The sequence below is a fragment of the Pseudopipra pipra genome, chromosome 1, assembly GCF_036250125.1.
Source record: "Pseudopipra pipra isolate bDixPip1 chromosome 1, bDixPip1.hap1, whole genome shotgun sequence".
In the NCBI taxonomy this organism is placed as follows: domain Eukaryota; kingdom Metazoa; phylum Chordata; class Aves; order Passeriformes; family Pipridae; genus Pseudopipra; species Pseudopipra pipra.
Window position 1 is genome coordinate 124969316 of NC_087549.1, and position 21240 is coordinate 124990555.

Below are 21240 nucleotides of genomic sequence, written 5' to 3' on the forward strand. Positions count from 1 at the left end.
TCTGTGGATTGGTGCTTGCTTTCTGCTTACACTTCTTTTCATCTCTTAACTGATTTTCCCCAGTCTTTTAAGCAGGGTAGTGCATTATGCTGGATATGAATGGATATGCTGCATTATGCGGGATAGTGACATGGCTGTCACTAAAATGAACTCTAATGTCAGGAAGCAGCCTGCTGCTCTGGTTTCACTTCTCCCTCTTTCAGCAAAGATGCCTGGAAACTGCACAGTGTTTTTTGCCTGTGTATCACCCAGCTCTGGCTGCCCCACACGGTGGAAGCTTAGCACAGCAGCATAATGGCAAGTAGATAAGAAGGAAAAATGAAAAGAAAGGCAAGATCATAAATTCCCAGTCAAAATCCATTATAGTAAGCCCACCATAGTGCATGCAATCCCATAAATCATTTCTTTTTTATATTCTATGAGGCAGATCAGAGAAGAGCGAAAACATGACACTTTCAGGGCCTGCCTCCATTTTCCAAATGCAAATACTATGCACTTGCCTATATTTGATTTTTTGTCACAAACTCACACAGTAGCCCCCCCAAAAGTCTTTAATATACCAAAAACTGCACATATCGAAAAGACAGCCATATTGAAGTCTGGCTGAAAATTCAGGTTGTAAAATAGATAGTTTGATTTTTTTGTGGTTGTGGTAGCTTCATGAGCTTGATGATCCTCATAGTACTGCCTCGGTCTGCTGCGGGCAAGTCACTGATAGGTGCTAGGAGTTTGGCTTGAAAAGGCATTTATCACCTCAGTACAGAGAAAGAAGCACTCCAACACCACCTCTCAGTCACAGCAAACCTTTCAGGCATGTTCCCTTTTCATGTCTGCCTAAGGATATTCAGTTTGCAGATAAAGTGAGGGATAAATGAAAAATGTTGCTACCTTTATGTGCTCCTGGAGCTGGGCCTGATGCTGGCGGGTCAGGTTTTCATGCTGCTTCTGAAACTCTGCAATCAGCAGTTGTTTCTGAATTTGCTGCTGCTGCTGGATCAGGAGTAGTTCCTGCTGTAGCTGCTTTTCACGCATAATTGGGTCCACCATGGGAACCATCATCCTGAGATCAGTTCGCAAGTCTAATGGTGAGATAGGCTCTAACCCCACGGGAACCTCTGACTTTACATCCACTGGGGGAAGAAAAAAACAAAACATATATATTAAATATAACTGGAGAAGGAGAATAGAGATCATTCCTACCAGGAAAAAGACCAATTTCACTCAAAGACTGATTCAATATACAGGCCTTTTAAAACATTAATGCAACCTCTGCTGTGTGCAAACTTTAGACATTCCTACCAGCGACTGGAGATTTTACAAATTATTCAGCACTTTCTTTCCATTCCCTGTTAAAATACTCACAGATTAATATTCTGCTAAACAGACTAACCAGCAACCCTGTTCTAAAACCATGTCATAGCCTAGTGGAGTCATACTTCATTAGAATCTCCTAGGCACTATTAATACTACACAATAAACACTCAGGGCACTTCCTCAGCATAAGATGAAGGCATTGCCATTCTCACTGTATTGCAAGACATTTTTCAAAACTAGTGTGTAGATTTTTTAAGGTTGGTGTTACACATACCTACTGCATAAAAATACACCTGGCAAACACAGAGGAATAACACATATAACATTACAGGAAAATAATTTCACACACAAAACAAGTTTTAATACAGCTTTTGGAAAAATGACCACCATGCTTGAAGTGGATTAGACACAATACACTATATGTGGCTTGTAAGAAAACGACAACATCTTGAATTATTCCAACTTTTTGTAGCTATGTTATGTATTGTTAATCCAGCATTAAAGTACTTAATGAAGAATTCTTATTTTTCTATCTCCTAATTTAAATAGAAGGGACTAAGGGAGAGAGATTTGATAATTTTCACTACAATACTTGTAAAGCTTTGGTTTTCACATTAAGTGAAGTGACTGAATGTAATTTTACCTGTTGCAGAACAAAAAAACTAGCAAGTAACATTTCTACAAGAGAAAAATAAATAGCAGCTGAAGGTCTCTGCTAAAGCTCAGCAGTTCTGATTCCATCCACGAGAGGACAGTGGAACACAAACACATTCTCTCCAGTTTCTCTTCCTCCCCTATCTTCATTGGAAAATAAGATTATTAATTGAAAACAAACATGTTGTCAGAAATTACTCTGGAACAAGATTTCAAACATATTTTCTCCTTTTTCTCTTCTTCATCTGTACTTGTTTTCAAGGAGAAAACCAAATGAAACAGAAATATTTTAGCAAGTAGAAGCAGCAAAATCGAAGCTGTAAAAGTTGAAACTGCAGCAAATGGAAAGAACTGAATTCTAACTGTATGATCAAATCTATTAGTAAAAGAATTTTTAAAAAGAAAAGAAGAGATTTAAAAAAATCTCTTCTACTGCTCATACTTTTTTCTTCTCAAAATTCTGAAAATATACAATTTTCTGGCCCCCTTTTTAAAAAAAAATCCTAATAACTATGATTGTAAACCTCAGAGTGTAACTCACCTTCTTAACCCTCTATCCCAACAGAATGATTGTGTCTAAGTGCTTACTTTTGTTCTGAAACAAATTATAAAAAATCACCTTTAACTTACAAAAACTACTCTTGATTATAAATAATTGCTACCGACCAAGAGAGACATACAGGCAAAACCCCAGCCTTTCATCCCATTTATTCAGCAGCAATCCACATTCCATTTGTCTAGACTAAATATAGCTGCGTTTATACAAGAAATCAATAGTGCTTGCAGAGAGCAGAGCAGAGACATGAATATTTCATCAAACCCAGAGAGAAATGGCAATCAGCAAACTGACAGCAAACGGTGTAGGCTGACTGGCCCTCCAGATAAGTCTCCTGTACTTGGACAATGGTTCATTGCCTGCAAGTCACAATCTTATCATCAGCACTCTTCTATTTTTAACATTAATTGCATTGTAGGTGACAAAGGTTTATCAAGTTTAAAGGGGAGAGATGGATTTTCTTACATCTTCTGTGACAGGATAATAAGCCTTACTAGGAGCAGTAGCAGTAACTGGAGCTCGGCAAGCCCTGCAAGGGCTGGTTCACAATAGTGTTTGCAAACTGAACCCCGCAGGGTTTGGTTCACAATAGTGTTTGCAAACTAAGCCCTGCAGCTCACTTTGCAGATACTGGCTGTAAATCAACCCCTGCATATCTTCACTGTGATTCATGCTGATTATACATTCTATCATGGACCAGCATCCCATGTCTTCATTTTCAGAGAAATCAGCATGAGAGGAGGCCTCCAGATTTTTCTAACAATGGAAATTTCCTTCCACTATTAGTAAAATCTACAACTGAAACCAGGCTCAGTTTGATAAGCTACACATTTTCAAGAATTTTCACACACTCAAATAATAAATCTAGCACTGCAGTGGTGCTACTTCATCAAGTTGGCCTTAACCTTGTTCCTTCATGTGGGGGGAAAACAAACACTAATGACATAAGGTAGTTACAGAGACTTGAATCCAGAGAAATCAATACATAATATTTCATGTAATTTCAGTGCCATTATTTACTGGCAAATAAAGACAAGCATTTATTTCCTGGCATAAATATTGCTAACATTAAGGTTACATCCAATACTAACAGCTAACATAGCAAATACTAACTTTTGAGGGTAATTACTATCTTAAAACTGTACTTAGTAATAATTAGCTGAGTAATAGTCAACCTCATCAGTTAAATTATTATAAACAAGTAACTGTAAGATTACCAATCAAACTGAAAGGTTTGCTGTTCTCTGTTCCTCTGTCCTAATGCCAAAAGTCATTTAGATTCTTCTTACTTGTTAGTAGCTAACAAGAATGAGATGAAGCAGCCCTGTGGAAGTACATCAGTGTGAAAAATATGTAATAGAGCAGAGAATCAGAATCAGCGTCTTTAAAAGCTCTGACTTTTAGCTGAAGCATCTTCCTCCCTGCCCCTCCCAATGCAATTGTCTCCAGAGAGCAAAGGTGATACAGAATGTTTACTCTCATTGGAGTTTTATATGTTTTTTCACACCCTCTACACAGATATATGTATTTTACAGGTAAAAAAATTGTCCTAATCAGTGCCCTCAACTTCAAACATCACGAGAATCAGTGCGATGCAGGACTTAAGCAACAGGATTCATCAAGATATTAGAAAGAGAAGGAAAGGGATGGATAATGACAGAAAATATTAATCAGTTTGACAAAGGCTAACTTCACTTATTTTGCAGGATTTTCAGTATCACCAATGGAGTAAGGTCGTAGTGGACATGATTCAGAGTGGGACCCTGTCCGTACTCTTTCCACTGTGGTCCAGAGCAGATCCTTCCCAACAGCTCTGCCGACTACAGAGCAAGCCTGGGATTCCTCTCTAAGGTTAAATAAAGACAAACTCTCTGAGCTCACGTCAGCTGCAGTGAATACAACAGTAGGCTGCAGAATATTAACTAAAAATGTTACTGAAAGCTCAGTGATTCCAGGAAATATGCCAAAATTTGAGTAGAAAAATATTTAATTTTCAGCTACAACACATTGCAAAAGGCATATGTATTTATTTTTCCTATAAATACTCGATTGCTTTTATCTTGAAACATAACAACAAAAATAGTCTCAGAAGAGCATCCATATCAATTATATTCCATAAATGGCACTTCCCACAGGGCTTTTGAAATTCTGTGGAAAGAAAATAAGACACTTGCAGAATGGCATGTTTGCTGAGTGACTTAGATTCTTGGATCATATGTAAAAAAAGGTAAAAGAGCTTGTTTTAACCCTCAGGCTTCGCTTTTTGAAACTATTCCTTAAAATGGGAACACTGAACAACTGTTAAGTCTTCCACTAAGAAAGGGCATTTCAAGCTTTTTTTCTGGTGACTGGTTTCAATTCCTGATGTATTAGAAACACAGATCTTCCAAATTAGACGTGCTAAAGGAAAATATCAGAAAATAAAGCAGTCCGCTTTCTTACCATCTCCCAAGAGGGGCAATCTTCTTTTTTTGTTGGCAGTTACCTTTCTTGGCAGACGTTTATGCCATCTTTAAAACCAGGAACCTAAACAAGCAACGCTGCCATCAGCTGAACAGTCACCAATCCTGATTTGAGATGGAATGAAGAAGAACCCTAGTAGACTTCCTTATCAGACCATCTTGTCTAGTACATTTATGATTGTTACAGAAGAGGAACTGTGTGAAATTGCTGGGACTGCAGGAATCCAAGTTAACCTTTTCCCAAAGGAATGTCTCAGTTATGCTGTTGGGCTGGGACAGTAAGGAAGGCTGGACAGAGGAACAGGGCATGAAGCTGGTGAGCTCCTTCTCCTGCCTTGGTCATCCAAGGCAGAATTTTACTGGAGAAGCAGTTAAGGTTTATGAAGTGAACAAGAAGTACTACAAAAGCCGGAACACTAAATTAAAACTACATGTCACAAGCTCCTCCAACTAGCAATTTCAGTATTAGGCAATAAAAACATATTTCTGAAAACACACAAAACCCAAGTAAAATCTAGAGGAACCATTCTGCCTAGAAATGGCCACTCCTTACCCCAGACATCATCTTGGTGAAGTATTACAAAGAGAGAATGAGAGAGCTGTTTATACTAGTGTTACTCTTTCGAACTTTGATCTACAAAACAAAGCCCACCTAAAGTTATTATTAACTTGTACAGTACTTCTCATAGATTTCATATGTTTTTCATAAAATGAAAACAAACTAGAAAAATTTTGCAAATTTTAGTGCAAAAGAAAATGCCTCCATTTGGCCTCTTCTTTCAAAGAAAGTGAAAACTCTTCCTTTTTGCAGGATTAGTCATCAGTCAGTCATGACATAATCAGAGCTCTAAAGAACTTATAGAAAAGAGCTCTAAATGGTGGGAATAAAGATAATCAGTAAAGATAATCAGTAAATTTACTCGTCAGTTTAAACCTAGAATTTTTTAACCAGATTTATGTGTCAACTCATTCACTGTAACAGTGTCTTTGAAACAGATTGAAAAAAATCTTTGAAAAGACTGAAAAAATGAAATACCATAGCAGGCTGGAAGTTGCAGGATTAACAAACAGAGGGCAAGAGCAAAACTTTGGCAGTCATGTGAGACACCAAGTAACTGGCAGGAGATGGGACAGGAAAGGACTGGCCACGCAATAAGACACAAGCACAGGATGAAGATCAGGGAAAGGAGTCAAAATTTCTGAACTTTCTGCGCTGATAAGCAGCATCAGAGGGGCACTGTTCACTCTGAAATCTAAGAGCAGCCCTGGCACACTGATAAGGTGGCAGTGAGGCCACAGTGTAAATAAAGAGCTTACAAAGGAGCTATGTGTCCGCTGTGAGGATGCTGGGAAATTAAGCGAGCAAAGTGGTTTTGAATAGCCATGACTAAAGAGGACGAAGACTGGATGAAAAACTGCTACAGCAATTGTTCAGTGTTCAAGACTGCAGAAAATGTCCTAATCTGGAGCCTGGTCCCCAAAGGAAAGGTGTCTGGCAGCTTTCTGGGGGAAGCTGTGCCACAGCAAGACCTGTGTGGCAGACGGCACAAGAGAGAAGCTGAAATCGTAAGAATAACTAGTGACATCAGAAGTACAAGTCAGATGATCAATAAACTGTGAAAGGTTAGGTTACCTCCCATGGGATGCTTTTATCATTTCAGCTCTGGTAGCTAGAATCTTGTACCTCAATTCTCAGCTGGCATAATCTGTCATCTCTCTGTTAACTTCAATATATGCAAACCTTCCTTATGCCACCTGAGAAGCTTGATGCAGAGCCTCTCTCAAGAGAACAGGGATGAAAGAAATCAGCCTTGAGAGCATCTCATTTTAGCACAGGGAAAAAGCATCCAGATTTAAGATGACACTTAGAAAACTTTTTCTGCAATACTTAAAATCAGCAGAGGTTTTTCCTCCACTCTCACAATACGCTATAGAGTGCATCAAGCTGAAAAAAGTGACACTTAGATTTCACTGAATGTTATTAAATATTTTGATTCATTATATATCTTCAATCATACACTGGATTTTGGTTGTCACAGGCAAGGAAAGCAGAAAGAAAACAGTAAATGCAAATGGAAAATTTATTTCAAAGGCAACACGATGACTTTTTATGGCAGTTAAGTACTCAACTACAGTTTGTACTTTTTAAACTTCCTCATTTGGAAAGGACAAGAAATTAAGACACATTTCAGATCAGAAAAAATGCTTTCCAGTTATTTTCTTGGATTATGCCTCAAGAGGCAGTAATTATTTTAAAAAGTACTATCACTGAATTAGAAGTGTAAGGGAACTGTCAAATTTCATGAGCCACTCAAGTTTATAGTACTAAGGAGAAGTGTAATAAATTAAACTAGAAATGTATTCCCCTTTGTTCTATAAAAGGGATCTTATCATGATTATACCTTTTCTCTATTTCTTTTAAGTGTTTGCATACATGGCATAATGAGAAGTAAAATAAATGCAAACAGTGATCTGGGCTTTGATTTACCATACTCTTATTTCCCCAGGGCTTGGAAAGGAAGCTCAAACAACCACAAACTTCTAAAATATCAGTGAGAGGCCTTGAAATACCAATACTGAAGTTACAGCTAGCTGGCTTTTGTAAAAAATCAAAGGCTTTATTATATTGATTTACTAAAATCAGATTCCTTCTCTCAAAATAGACTTTTGAGTCAAACAGTCATAACAAACACAAACATAAATGCCATTGAATTTGTTATCGCTAAAATTTTTATAAATGTTATAGTGTTTGCTGTTTCTTCTATACTGAGTACATGAGCAAAAGTTCCACTTATAATCCTGCCAGAGTTCATAAAAATATCAGGCCAACCACTTTTGTCATAGAAATAAAAGCAAATACAGCCAATAAATCACATCAGAATGTGAAAACACTTTTAACCTCAAACCTGGGATGATCTGTTATCAAGAAATCCAAGCTGAGCTTTATTTGGCTTTCTGAGTTACTTTATTTATATTTCACCTAGGAGAACTCTTACATACACGTTCTCTACACCCATCAGCACACAGGCATATTTTCACTTTCCAGAAAATGCCTTTTTGGTATAAGGAAAATAAATATCCTAAATTCTAATTCAGTTCTAAAGACTATGGCATACTGATGATACCATTAAATAATGATAATAAATCAGTGTTAATTATGGCATCAAGTTAGTCAATTAATCAATAATGTGCTCTCCGCATTGAATCCATGAACAAAATAATGTCAGGGAAGAATTTAAAATAGCATTCTTTTGGTAGTGGATCTTCTGTGTACAGATCAGTACCACTGTCAGTGAGAACACATTGAAGGTGTCAAGTCAAGTTTGATTTGGTGGCAGCACCACGTAATGGTTGCAGAACTCAGTAGGTACAATCTCTCCAAGTCAGCAGGTAGCATCTTATTACTATCTTCCAATCAGTTCAATACAACCTTAAAATTAATTAATTAAATTGAAAGCATGTGTGATGTATGTGTGTGTGTGCACTTGCATACATATATAATTCTTGCACCATAACCTGAAATGCTAAGAAAAACAGTGGAGCAGACATGATACTATCAACAGATTCCTCTCTCCTCCTTTTTAAAACACATATAAATGATTGATGCTACGTACACATGAGAAAGGCAACATGCTTTCAACTGTATTGGTATCATTCTACATTAAAAGATGGTGAATAAAGTCCCCCAGGTTGCCAAGGATGGCTGAAAGGGCACCATGAGGGGTTCTAGAGACCTTCGGCCTCGTCACCACTAGAGAACACATCCAGAACACAGGATTTTAACTTCCCTTTCTTTCATCTCCTCTCCATCTGTGAAGGCTGCGGGAACATTGGTGACAATGTTGAGTTTACGACCACTGAATAATTCCCAGCAGTGGGGCCGTGACTATTCTAGTCTCAAGGTGATGACACAGAGAGATAGAGGAGAGGAGAAAAAGGTCTTCTTGAAGTGAGAGTATCAAAACAGCTACCATTTGGGCATGCCAGTAGGTACATCCTTAAGTATTACAGGGCATCATACTCCAGGCAAATTAGACGGTGGGTGGAGGTTTGCTGAACCAGTGACCCCAAATAAGTTTGCTATTTCAGGGGTGTGACAGACAGTGCTACAAGTGAAACCCTTGAAAGGCAAGATATAGGGCAAATCTTTCAAGGACCGGTTGGTAACTTTGTTTTTTAGGCAAAAATGCATTGAAAATAGTATTTTCCAGTTTGTTAGGTTTTGGGTTTTTTGTAGCAGTATGTGCTCCCCAAGATGCTACAATAATTAGAGGGGTTTTTTTCCTCCTTTTTACTGCCTAGCAAAAACTAGTATGTACATGTAACTTCTTCACAAAATCAATTAGGAAATAAAAATGATCTTCTATTATTACAAAGTTTTTAATAAATATTTATGGAACATCCTGAACTTTGACAAATATGGGGCTAAAAATGATGTTAATCCCAAGCACAGAAAAAGGGAGGACTGCACTGAAATCTTCTCTGGTTGAGGGGAAAAATCCAACAGAAGGATAATAATACCTTTTAAAGAATCTTTCTAATGAGAGAGTAAGTAAGATGCCAGTCAGAAAGTGGCAACACAATACTACTTACTGTTATAGTTCAGAAATAAAGCTCTTATATATCCTATGCAAAATTAACAATTGTAGATGTCTATTAGCAAAGATGCATTTGTTTGTATTATATATTTTTCCTGTTCTGCTTCTCTTTGTACCAGGTTGCCTTGAACTGCAGCATACTCAGGAGTCTAGCTTCCTCTGCTCACATAAAACACCTAACTGTGATGTTTATTTGCATAGTGACTGAAATAAAAAGAAAAGATAATACTAAATTACTGGCTTGCTGTTTTTCAGAAGTCCACCTGCTGGATCACTGATACCCAGCAGCAGAAGTGTTGACAACATGCATAGAGAAAACACTGTGGCTAAGGCAGGGAAAATGAACAGGAAATATATGGTCCTAATGGTCAATCACAGTTCATGGGAGAATCACAGGATGAGTCACAGAATATTCTGAGCTGGAAGGGACCCACAAGGATCATCGAGTCCCAACTCTGAAGTGAAAGGTCCACACAGGGATCAAACCCACAACCTTGGTATTATTAGCACCATGCTCTAACCAACTGAGCTAATCTGATGATGTACAGGAAAGGAAAGGAAGGGTTTATTAGACTGCAGAATTGAATCAGGCATGGCAGAATATGAAAAGGGACAAACAAAGGTAATACACCTGATGGGGATATTATGCAGCAGGCAAGCCCCAAAGTTAAATGGATAATGACCATCAATAGGCAGAGAAGATGGGCTGCTCTACAAAAAGTAAGGAGGAGTTACTGAGGAAGTTCTTTCTCAGCTTGATGAAAGGGTTGTGAAGGTTTTAAATGTCTTCATCTAATTTATCTTCTGCTGCAGACAAAGTATGTCTTTCAGGGAACAACCTTGACTACCATGCGGATGGCCTCGTTTCCACTACTAAAACATTACATAAGGCAGGCACTCCAGTAAAAGAGATTACTTAAAATATACAAAAAGCATTATGAAATCACAAGCAAGGAAATGCCAATATTCCAGGGTGCTTTCTTGTATTTTTGTCTCATTAATGTGAAGACAGTTGTGGTTTTGTAGAGTGTAGATCCAAACCATAATCATTTGCAGTAATTAATCACAAAAAGTCTCTCTCTCTCATACTCTGCTATTTGGGATTTGGAACAACTACTTGAAAAAAGGAGACAGACATCTTAGGTTCACAGCTGTAATCCAAATATTGCAGAAGTCTTCATTTTTATAACAAAAGGGTATCTTGGCAAAGGCAAACTCTTAGATGTTTACTTTTAAAATCAAATAATGTTTTTGAGCTGAAAAAAATCCCAAACTAGGTATAAAACATCTTGTTCATGTACTTTTGTGACATACTTAGCATCATCACTATTACACTACTTATATAAATTCCACCTTTACAATTTTTTCACTTTTCACCACAGTAAATTATATCAACCCTATTGTGTCCATATCTGTGTTTACTTTATTTTGATGATCTACTTTTATTTCTTGAAAAAGTGCTGTTAATCTCTGCTTTAAATTCAAAAGATTTCAGATATCAATACCAACTTACTACTGACACTACACTCAATATGAGAGCAAGGAAAACTATTTCTGTGTTTTCTATAATGATGTAACACTAAACTTAGTAAATACTATTCATGATTTCTGCTCTCCAGAATGAAGAGATCTCTGAAAGGCTCTCTTTGGAATGCAGAGACTTGGTTTCAACCACCAGAGGGAGTAAATCTGTTTTTTCAGGACAACTACAAAATCAGAAAGAACAGAAAAGGGAAGGGAAGAAATCACTAATAAATATCACAGTTTAATCCAGATATATGTGGATACCAAACATGATGAAAATAAAGATTAATTCGGATTCTGTTAAATGGGATAAGAAAATCACTACTTTTGCTTCAAATGCTCATTAACAAAATTCCTACTAGTATACCTTTCTTGTATGACTTCAGATCAATACGATTTTAAGGAATAAAAATATAATATTTGACATAATAAGATATTCATATTTTTACCCAACCTGCTACTTTTTCCTTATTTGAGTTCAAGACACTACTGTACTCGTAAGTCTTTTTACCTGCTGTAAATACAGTAGGCTTTCTTCAGTCTATTTATGGTTCAGTCACCTTAGTCAACAAATGATGATGGAGAGCACAGGACAGAAACAGACACTTCTCCTCACTCTGCCAAACATCTGCCTTTGTAAATTTTAAACACAGGAAAAGCAAACTACAGAAATTATTAAGATGATGGAAACTTTCTCAGTACATTAGCTTGAGATATTTTCTGTCATTATTAGTCTAAATAAATACTGAAAAAATGGCTCTGCATTCTGTAACATTCCAGAAACTAATGAAACACTTCTAAGAAATTCATGTTAAAAGAAACAACAGACATTGAAAAATTCTACACAATTCTGATGCCACTTAGCAAGTGCAGTTCAGAAAACTGGAAATCCAAAAGTTATTACCCATTTTTGGTTTTCCACATTTCAGTAGGTCCATTTCTTACTAGTGGTTTGGTTGTTTCTCTCTTCATCTCATCTGATAAGCAGAAAGTAAGCCAGTGGGCATTTCTTCAGTTTCAAATGAGGGAGTCTTTCTCAAGTAAGCTTTGTCAGAAACAAAATATCCTATTAAGAAGCCTACAAAAATCAGCGGGAACTCTTCTCAAATTTCAAATTCAAGTTTTAGAAATCCACAGGTCACACCTGGAACATGGACACTAGACTAATGGAGTCAAGCACTCAAAATCACTCTTTAAGAAACTCTCTGGGTCCTTTGAGAATCTTAGCGTAATCATTTAAATAAATCCTAGTCATATTGAAACCCCTACCCCCAACTTAACGCATTAATCATTCTGAGGAGAAGTTCCCTCTCACCAGATCTAAGATGAACAACTCTCAGCACACTGCAATAAGAAGAATATTTAGTCCTGTTGACTGAGCTTTTGAACCTGTCTGGAAACATCATTACAAGCTAAAATTCTGCAGTACAAGAGGCAACATGAAAGTAAGTGTTCACGTTCTGCACTCTAAGCAGAACTCTTTGTGATCAATGAGACAGCATTAACAATATGTTATGGAATTATTGCATCAGGCATTGCATATTAAGGACTGGGAGAAAAAGGCAGCACAACTAATTTAAGGTTTGTCATGGAAAAGCTGTACTACTAATTTTAAGGTGAAGCACAGAGAGAGCTTGTTACCATAAAGAAGTCAATAACATGTTTACTTTAACATGAGACAAACTGGAATCTAGCCTGAAACCTCCTCATCAAGGCACCGCAGAAGGCTGGATCCCAAGATTTTCAACAAAGCATTTCAGTTGCAGCAGCAGCATCCCTTACGAGGTTCTTCTGTTCAGTATAACTTGGGGTTTTTTCTCAGAAATGTAAAAATTCTTCCTGACTCTTTCACTTCCCATGGCTTTTTATATTTGTGCCATGCACACTTTCTTAGAGTTATGCTGCTAAGAAACAGGAACTTATTTTGGTGAATGAAGTTATTTATACTAATTTTTAGATGTTCTTCTGTTTGTTTTTTTTCCCTTAATCTGATAGGGCATACCTAAACTGAAATTTCTATCCTGTTATGGATTTCCCTGTCACCAACCTTGGCCCAGCACTCTCTCTGCAGACTGTAATGTTTAATTAATTAAATTAATGCTGAGACCATGGTAATATCCATAAAAAACATTTCACACAATGTCCTAGGAACTGAAGGTCATGAATATACTGCATGAAGCTGACTTAACCCTACTCACCAACATAAAACACCATTCCTAGAACTAACACAAAATCAACTAGCTACTCATCATTGTGGACAGAAAGGACAGAAATAGTAGGGTCTGGAAACAGAATAAATAAGGAGAGAATGACCAAGAGTCAGCCCACCTGCAGGAAAAAATGTCTGGAAATACAGCCAATGGAGATGTCACTGATTTCACTCCAACTATGTCAGTATATTCTGTCAATTGAGAACTATGAACCTGATGAAACACCACAAAGAAAAGCTGATACCCAATACTATTACCTTTCACCTTCTCCACAACTCAGAGTCACAAAATGACCAATGACTAGCTCTGAGTTCAGAAAGAGCTTACTTATGCACCCACAAAATTCCACTTCATTTCCAATCACACCTACATCTGCCAGACAAAAAAAGAAAACTGAAGTGGATGGTCAACACACATGTAGAAGTGCTTCACGTTAAAATGCCTTTTGAATACAGGTAAAATGAATGGCTCAACTTCCACACCAAAGATGATAAAAAACTGGCATATGATCTTCCTTTAAAAAATGGGACAACTACCAAATGTCACTCTCCATTATATTCTTTATTCATACATTTCCAGAATTTGCACCACCTTTTGTAGAGCTTGCTCCACCTCATCTTAGAGGACATTCTGATAAAGAAGAGAGCAGTTGCAGACTGGAATGAAGTTGCTGAGATCTTACCACGAACTACAAGGAGGCTGACATCAGACAATGCCCTGCTCTATTTAGCACCCACCTCTAAAAAGGAATGGAAATGAAATTACGCAAAGTTTCATGACTTGGGGTTACAAGGTGGAACAACTGTAGATCCTGCACTCCTCGGAACTAGGAGACCAAGGATTCATTGTTAGTAAACAATGACATACATATAGCCTTATGTCATATATGATACAATTTTGTGCAAATACTCTTATCTTGACAGCGTGTTATTGTGGCCTCATGTGTGGCCAGACGCTATTGGGTGGGATCACACTTTCTGTTGACAGGGGCAAACTGCTAAAGCGAACACTTAACAAGAAAATTATTAAGGATCATTTGAAAACCTTTTTTTGAACCATCTGACATAATTTTTTCTGCTATGCACTTGAAATACAACTTATTGAAAAATGTAATTTTTGACTGGAAATTATGTCTGACAAACAGGATATTTTGATTCCTTTTGATTTTGGCTGATGTCAGCCTAAGGACACAGCATACATATATAGACAGATAGTTTTATATTACAATAAATGAAATAACAAAAAAAACCCCAACCAAACCAAACCAAATCATCCAAACAAAAAAAAAAATCAATAAACTTTGTCCCTTATGCCAATGAAACCCTCAATAAAATCCACAGAAACATCATCTTACAAGTTTCATCCAGTGATGGTCTTTCACAACTATCTGAAGACACATCCAAAATCTTGACAATCAATCAGAAATCTGGCTAAAGGCCCCAAACCTCCAGAACTGAGTGAAAATCCTGCAACTCAATAACATGCAGACACTTCCCTGCTGCAGTCCAAATGTCCCAAGAAACACTCTGTGTGCAAACTACACAAAATTGGTTAAGAATTCCATTGGTTCTTGAAAAATGGTTGCCGATATGGAACTACTCCAGAGCACAGCATGTAGAAAAACTACTGCTCTTTTCTATTATTTTTGAGAACTCAGAGCAATATTAACCCTCTTCAGAGTTACATTTGCCTTTTCAGTGTGGACTGCTGATACTTTTCCATTAAAAGAGGGAGATTAGATGGAAAATTACCCACTAAACTTTCCAGCCCTTTAAATAAAGCCTCTGCTAAGACCTTACAGGGCATGTTTTCCCCGTGTGTGTGTGTGTTCAGTTCCATGTGATTCCACATTCAAAATACTGCTAGCACAATGAGATTATCTCGATAATGCCAGGCAGGTTCACGTGACACAGACTTCAATGCAGTGCCCACTCAGACTTAAAACTATGCTGGATTTTCCAATTTTGATAAGCTGGTGGTTACACTCAAATATCTACCTTCTGAAACTTCCCAGCTGCAGCAACTGCCATCACAACTTTCTTCATTGCCATTACTACAAAGAGAGAGAAAAAGTAACTTACAAAGTAAAGAGAGAAAAAAAGTAACTTTTAAAGCAAAAGCCATTCTGACCTGAGAAGTATGTCTTTTTCTGAAACAAACGTTACTAGGTTCTAAGAATTTGCACGATTCACTTCCTTTGCTCTTTCTTGGCAATGTCTATTTAGAAGAGATCTATTTATTCCACACCACATTTCACAGTTCCTGTTTCTAAATGAGAATCATATTAACAAAGGGTAGAAAGACACAAACATGACTCAGGAAAGCAAGACAGATTTCTATAATGTATGTACAGTGTTGTTTCCAGAGGGAAAAAAATTCCAAAACCTTCAAAGACAGGCCTCAATGCAGTTTGCCTTTCAAGACTTACTGATCCTATCATGAACTTGCTGAAAAACAGTAAAGTAAAAAGATGCTTAAAATAAAATTATTAATTTGAGATAACTGTAGATATTGAAATACTATAAACAGTTTCCGATTTACTGTTCATAAATAAATGTCAGAACTGACCTTCTTCCGAGAAACAGATCTGCAACTACTTCAGGACAAATGATTGTCCATTCACTTATTATTGTCACTTGGATAACAAGTACTTCTCCCTTCATGTAATACAGTGGACTTCACATTAAAGTAATTTTAAGATGATATATTGTACTTTCCAAAAAAACCCCAACAGAATGAAAGGAATCCACTTTCCACAAATTCACTCTATGCATAGTTATTACTATCATCTCATTATTTTCTGCTCAAACTAAACTACCTATGTCCTATTTCATACTGCAATACTTTCAGCAAAAAAAGTTCAAATACATAGAAACCTTCTGAAAGAATAAGAAGATCACAACAGAGACAGCAAAAAGAGCAAAGGAACTGTGGAAAGAAACCCTACCCAAACACAACCATATTTAAGGAGATCGTGTAGTGAAATTCAGATTTTTTGGTGTGTTTTGAACAGACACTGCGTATTTGCTCCTTCCCATGCAATTTATAAGTTCTTCCCCATCACCTCCAGGTACTACTTTTGACTGGAACATTCTCTACTGCCCTCTCTCACTGTGAAGCTTCACTGGTAGAGTCCCTGAATCAGTGGTATATGTTGGCATGGACATGCAGAGCTGTTTTCATCCCTTCCCTGTGGTTTCCTTTTCTACAGCAGGCTACCCGATATTCCAAGGCACAGTCTGAACCAGTATAAACTTAGTGCTAAATGACTGAGGTTCCACTTCTGAGCCCGACCTTGGGCACCAGGGACTGACCACAGTCTCTTGAGTACAGAAGTATCAACACGCTACTGGAGTTGCTGAGTAAAATGATAAATGCATTGAAATATCTGTATTTGCTAGCACAGAATGTTCTTAACCATTTTCTTCGGCTTTTTGGAATCTGTAGCTTGCAGCACCATAAAAGATTAGAATAAAACACAAAAACCCATGAAGGTTTCTTCTCAAAACACTTTTTTGGCTGCAGCATGAACTCTGCTGCATTTCTGTGTGCCATTCCCGTGAGTAATCTACGTGAAAGTAATATTATTTGAAAAGTATCTTTAGAAGGGAAATTCTTGAAATTTTCTTCCATTTATATTTTTATAAATCTACATATAATTTTATATTAATTTTTATACTTTTAATTTTATGTTACTACTGAAATATGCTACAACCACACAATTCACTCGAAAGCTGCAGAAGCGTTGAGGTTTGCTATCATAAAACAGTCAAAGAAGAGCAACTAAGGAAAAAGTAACTTCAACCTTGTTTGAAGTTTACATTTGAATTTTATATATATAGAGAGAGAGAGTTGGATTAAGAAACACACACTGTAAGGCTCTGCCAAGAGCTGCAAAACAAGGAACCATTTGGATCATACTAGAATAGAGTATTTCCTCTTACATAATATTCCAGTTAACGGTTAGTATGGAAAGCTAGAGAAAAACGGCTCAAGTATAACCATTATTACTAAATCCAAGAAGAGCTTAAAACTACACCTCAGGGAGCTAAGCTGCTTCACGCTGCTCATAAGCTGCACATCTCCTCTCCCAGCAGTTCTTGCCAGCCCTCCCAAGCAGGGTGCAGACTGTTACAGATCTGCTGCCATAATCCTCTCCCTGAAGAAAAGGAGGAGCTCCTTGGTCTTGTTTTACAAAAGGAGGTGAGACACGGGCTGAAGTCCTTCTCAGCATATGTTGTTTAAGTCTTAAAATGACAGTCACATGAGATACAGTCAATGATAGATAGTCCTGATTGCCTTAAACTGATATGTATAATCAGAAGCATAAGAAGCAAGTGTGAGAGCTTTGAAACAAGCAGGAGTTGTGTAAGCACAGCATGCAAAGAATTATTTTTTTATGGATGAATATGATTCCTACATCCCACACTTAGCTAGTAAAACATAATCCTGTATTTAATACAATTAAGCCAATTAACACCATATGAACACTATTTAAAAACGTGCCAAGTTGGACAGCCCAGTGCCTTGGGAACAGCCTTCATTCAGCAATGATAAAACCACTCTTACATTAAGCAGAACTCCTGCAGCACAGGAGCACCACTTCAGATCAAAAAATAGCCCACGATAACCGATATTGACAACTTCCAGCAGCAACCTCCAAGCCATTTCAGTGACCACTCTTGCAGCTTGTCAAAGACAGAACCATCAACACGAAGCCAATAGTCTTTAGCTAGTTTCAAACTAAGTAAAGAAAACCATCTGGCAAGAAATCTCAGCCAGACAGCCACAGGGCTCCCAAACTGCTTTGCTGAGGCTGGCTGCTGAGGGTTGTGTACTGGAGGCAATGGGGAGAAGAGGGGGTCTGCTAGACAAAGATCTGCTCCCTCACTGACATACCAATTTCCATGTTGAACCCTCTTTTCTGCTATTCCCCACTGGATAAGTCAGTGCAGTACAGAGCAGGAACCAGTCACATAAGGACAGAGCATTGGAACTCATGTTCTTGGTCTTTCTAGGACTCTGGTTGTGGTCCTCTCCCTGTACTTGCCTGCTTAGAGCTGGCTTCATGGTATGCACCCAGCACATGGGGTAAGACAGAGGAATAAAAGAAATAATTTCTTCCTTCATGATCCATAAGTGGCATATAATAGAAACAGCTCCCTTAAGTGAGGTGGAGAAGAAGGGACAGAGCACGAGAACTTCACAGATTTTCATAAGACAGGGAAATGAAAAAGGACTACAAACTGCTGGTGTGCAGCTGATGGCTCTAATGAACCACTGCACTATGGCAGACCTTGAAGTTTGAGTAAACTGGACTGAAATAATCCATGTGTGCCAACTGCTTACACATACTGATTTGCCAGTTGCCAATATCTTTCTGTTGTGATAGTTACACATCTTAAAGGACAATGACTTTTAAGTCTCTCTTCATCCTAAATATGTAACAAAGGATCACAAGTTGCTTTCATTTGACATTCCTACAGATTTTACTCACATCTTTTGGCCAATTTCAGCTGGCTGCTAAACCTTACCAGAGTACTCACCAGTACAGCACTTCTCTTAGCCCAATAGCCATTTCACACTATTTTGCTGATCTATGATAAAGTAGAAAACTTCAGAGAGAAAAACTTAAATGGGTGAAAAGGCACCGAGGGAAGTCATGCATTTAACCCCATTGCATTAAAAAACAGATGTACGGAGATCTGAAAGATTTTAGAGTATTTACACAGATAAAAAGCATTTAAAAGAAAATCTATGCCTTTCATGTTAATTCCTAACCTCTCTCTTACCCCCTTTGACCCATGCTCTCAGCAGGGTCCTGCTTAGAGTCAGTCTGCCAATACCTTTCAGGCTGTGGCAGTCCCCTAAAGTAATGATACTCGGCATGTTCAGAAAAGAGGGACTCATATACCACGTGGATGAGCTGGAGCCTCTTTTCTGCTCTGCTCTCTCTTTGGGAACAGAGCAGAGCAAGGCAGTGACAAAACTATTGGCAGATGCCATATTTATTCACACTGAGAGTGTACCCTCTCTCGTATTGACATTTTGTAATCTCTCTTATCTGGGCACGTACATTTGCACATATACATACACTGAAACCTGATTGGTTACACTGGAAATTTCCCAGCTACTATATCTTAATACTTGGATTGATAAATAAGAATTTGTGGTCTCTTGAAATGATTTTATGAAATGTCTTTCTGGGTTCTAAACTGCACCTTTCAATTACCAGTTTAATCTATTAATGTGATAGTGTTGCAGTTTTTGTGACTATTGCATAATCCTTTAGTCAGAAATGCTACAATGTGGTGTTATTGATATGACAGTCTTTTTTAATGCTGGTTTCCGTTCTGAAAACCACCATGCGATTTGCTTTTCAGATTAATTAATCCCTCATCGGATTAAACTGCTACAATTTGTTATTTTTATGCTATTAGCAAACAGCTGTGTTTTACTAACTTCTGTGTAGTTTTTGTGCAACTTAATATCATCTCCATTACAAAATACTTTTAAAGCTTAAAATAAGGTCTGTAATCTGAAAGTCCTGTTGCATGGTATGTTTAATTTATAAGCACTTTCATCTATAGACAGTATAGACAGTATCTTCCCACTACATTTTTGTTTGCAATTTTGTTTGCAATACAGATAAAGAACAGTCAGCTCTGAAAGTGAAGACACAGAGTAGATAACTTTTGCTTAGATAGGTATGCAAAATACAGTAGAAGGTATGTACGATTCAGAGCTCTTTGTTGTTAAATGATAAAAGATATAATTTCTTCTAGTGAGTAGGAAGTATGCACAACAAATAGCTGTACCACTGTTTGGTGGGGGTTTTTTTTAAGAATATACCACAAAATGGGGAGAGGTACATGGCTGTTCTCTACTCTTTACTGACCATTTTGGTAGTGTTTCTATTAATATGGCACATGAGCAACAATAAAGCCAAAGATTTAAAAATAGGTCATAGGCATTAGGAGCAGATTATACTGTACAGGTGGGAAACAATGATTTCTGGCACAAATACAGATTATGCCTGTGTTCAACATGTAGGAAGTCTCCATCAGTACAAATCAACTGCCACCAGTGCTGAATGAGTTCATGTCATTGCAGAGCACAGAATGAATCTTTGACACAGCTCCATTGCCTTCGGTAAGATACTTCTATGTCAAGGGAGTAAAAAAACAGAAAACAGAAACATTTTTCATGTGGGTTGTGTGAATAAATCTGTGATGTGTGCCTATAATAAAATAAGATTGCATATTCCTGATAGCTGCTGGTACTGGGTGAGAAACTACAGAGAATTACACAGAAAAGAGAGACTTGCTATTCCTAGAAAACATTCACAGCTAGGACAATTGAGGTATACAGTGCCTCTAGGGCAAATTTTCCCAAGGAAACCTTGTTTATGAATGCCAAAGAGCACAGTGTGGTTGGATGCTCTTGAGAAGCCTAGTTGCACAGCTTTTCGTCCCCAATCTGGAGTGGAATGGGCACCAGATAGGTTATGGCCACCTCACTATCCACCAAAGAATCCTAACTGCTTTCCTGAAAGACACAAAATAAGAACCATCCTGGCTGTCTGCCTCCTCCTGAGATGCATTTTTGAACACAGCATTCTTCTGTCCTTGTATTGCCAGTTCTCTTTGAAGGAAACTAAGAAAAGAGAGCATGGCCCCAAATAACAACGGGAAAGCAGTCTCACAGTTGCCACACTTCTTACAGGTGACACTCTGATATTTCAATAAAATCTTACCATCTTATAAAGTCCCCTATATTTATTATAATGGAAAATATGACATATATCAAACCCTTGCTTCTCTGAGTGATATAGTTTCAAAATAGCATATTTTCCTTTGCAGCTAGTAAGCTATTCCTCATTTCTTCTGCTTTTGCTTTCTGTCCTGTCCATGAGGCAGAAA

At 37.6% G+C, this 21240-nt stretch overlaps 1 protein-coding gene across 16 annotated transcripts in view; it reads right to left on the reverse strand.

The window, feature by feature from the left end:
• The window catches only part of HDAC9 (histone deacetylase 9), a 460274-nt gene that overhangs the window by 220980 nt on the left and 218054 nt on the right, over positions 1-21240 (reverse strand). For all 16 annotated transcript variants that reach the window (XR_010435224.1, XM_064675750.1, XM_064675761.1 and 13 more), the window contains one exon: positions 889-1130. Coding sequence is in view for 15 of the 16 variants with exons in the window: in XM_064675750.1 (XP_064531820.1) it covers positions 889-1130 (242 nt within the window). In the remaining variant the exon portion in view is untranslated. The remainder of the gene's footprint in view (positions 1-888; positions 1131-21240) is intronic.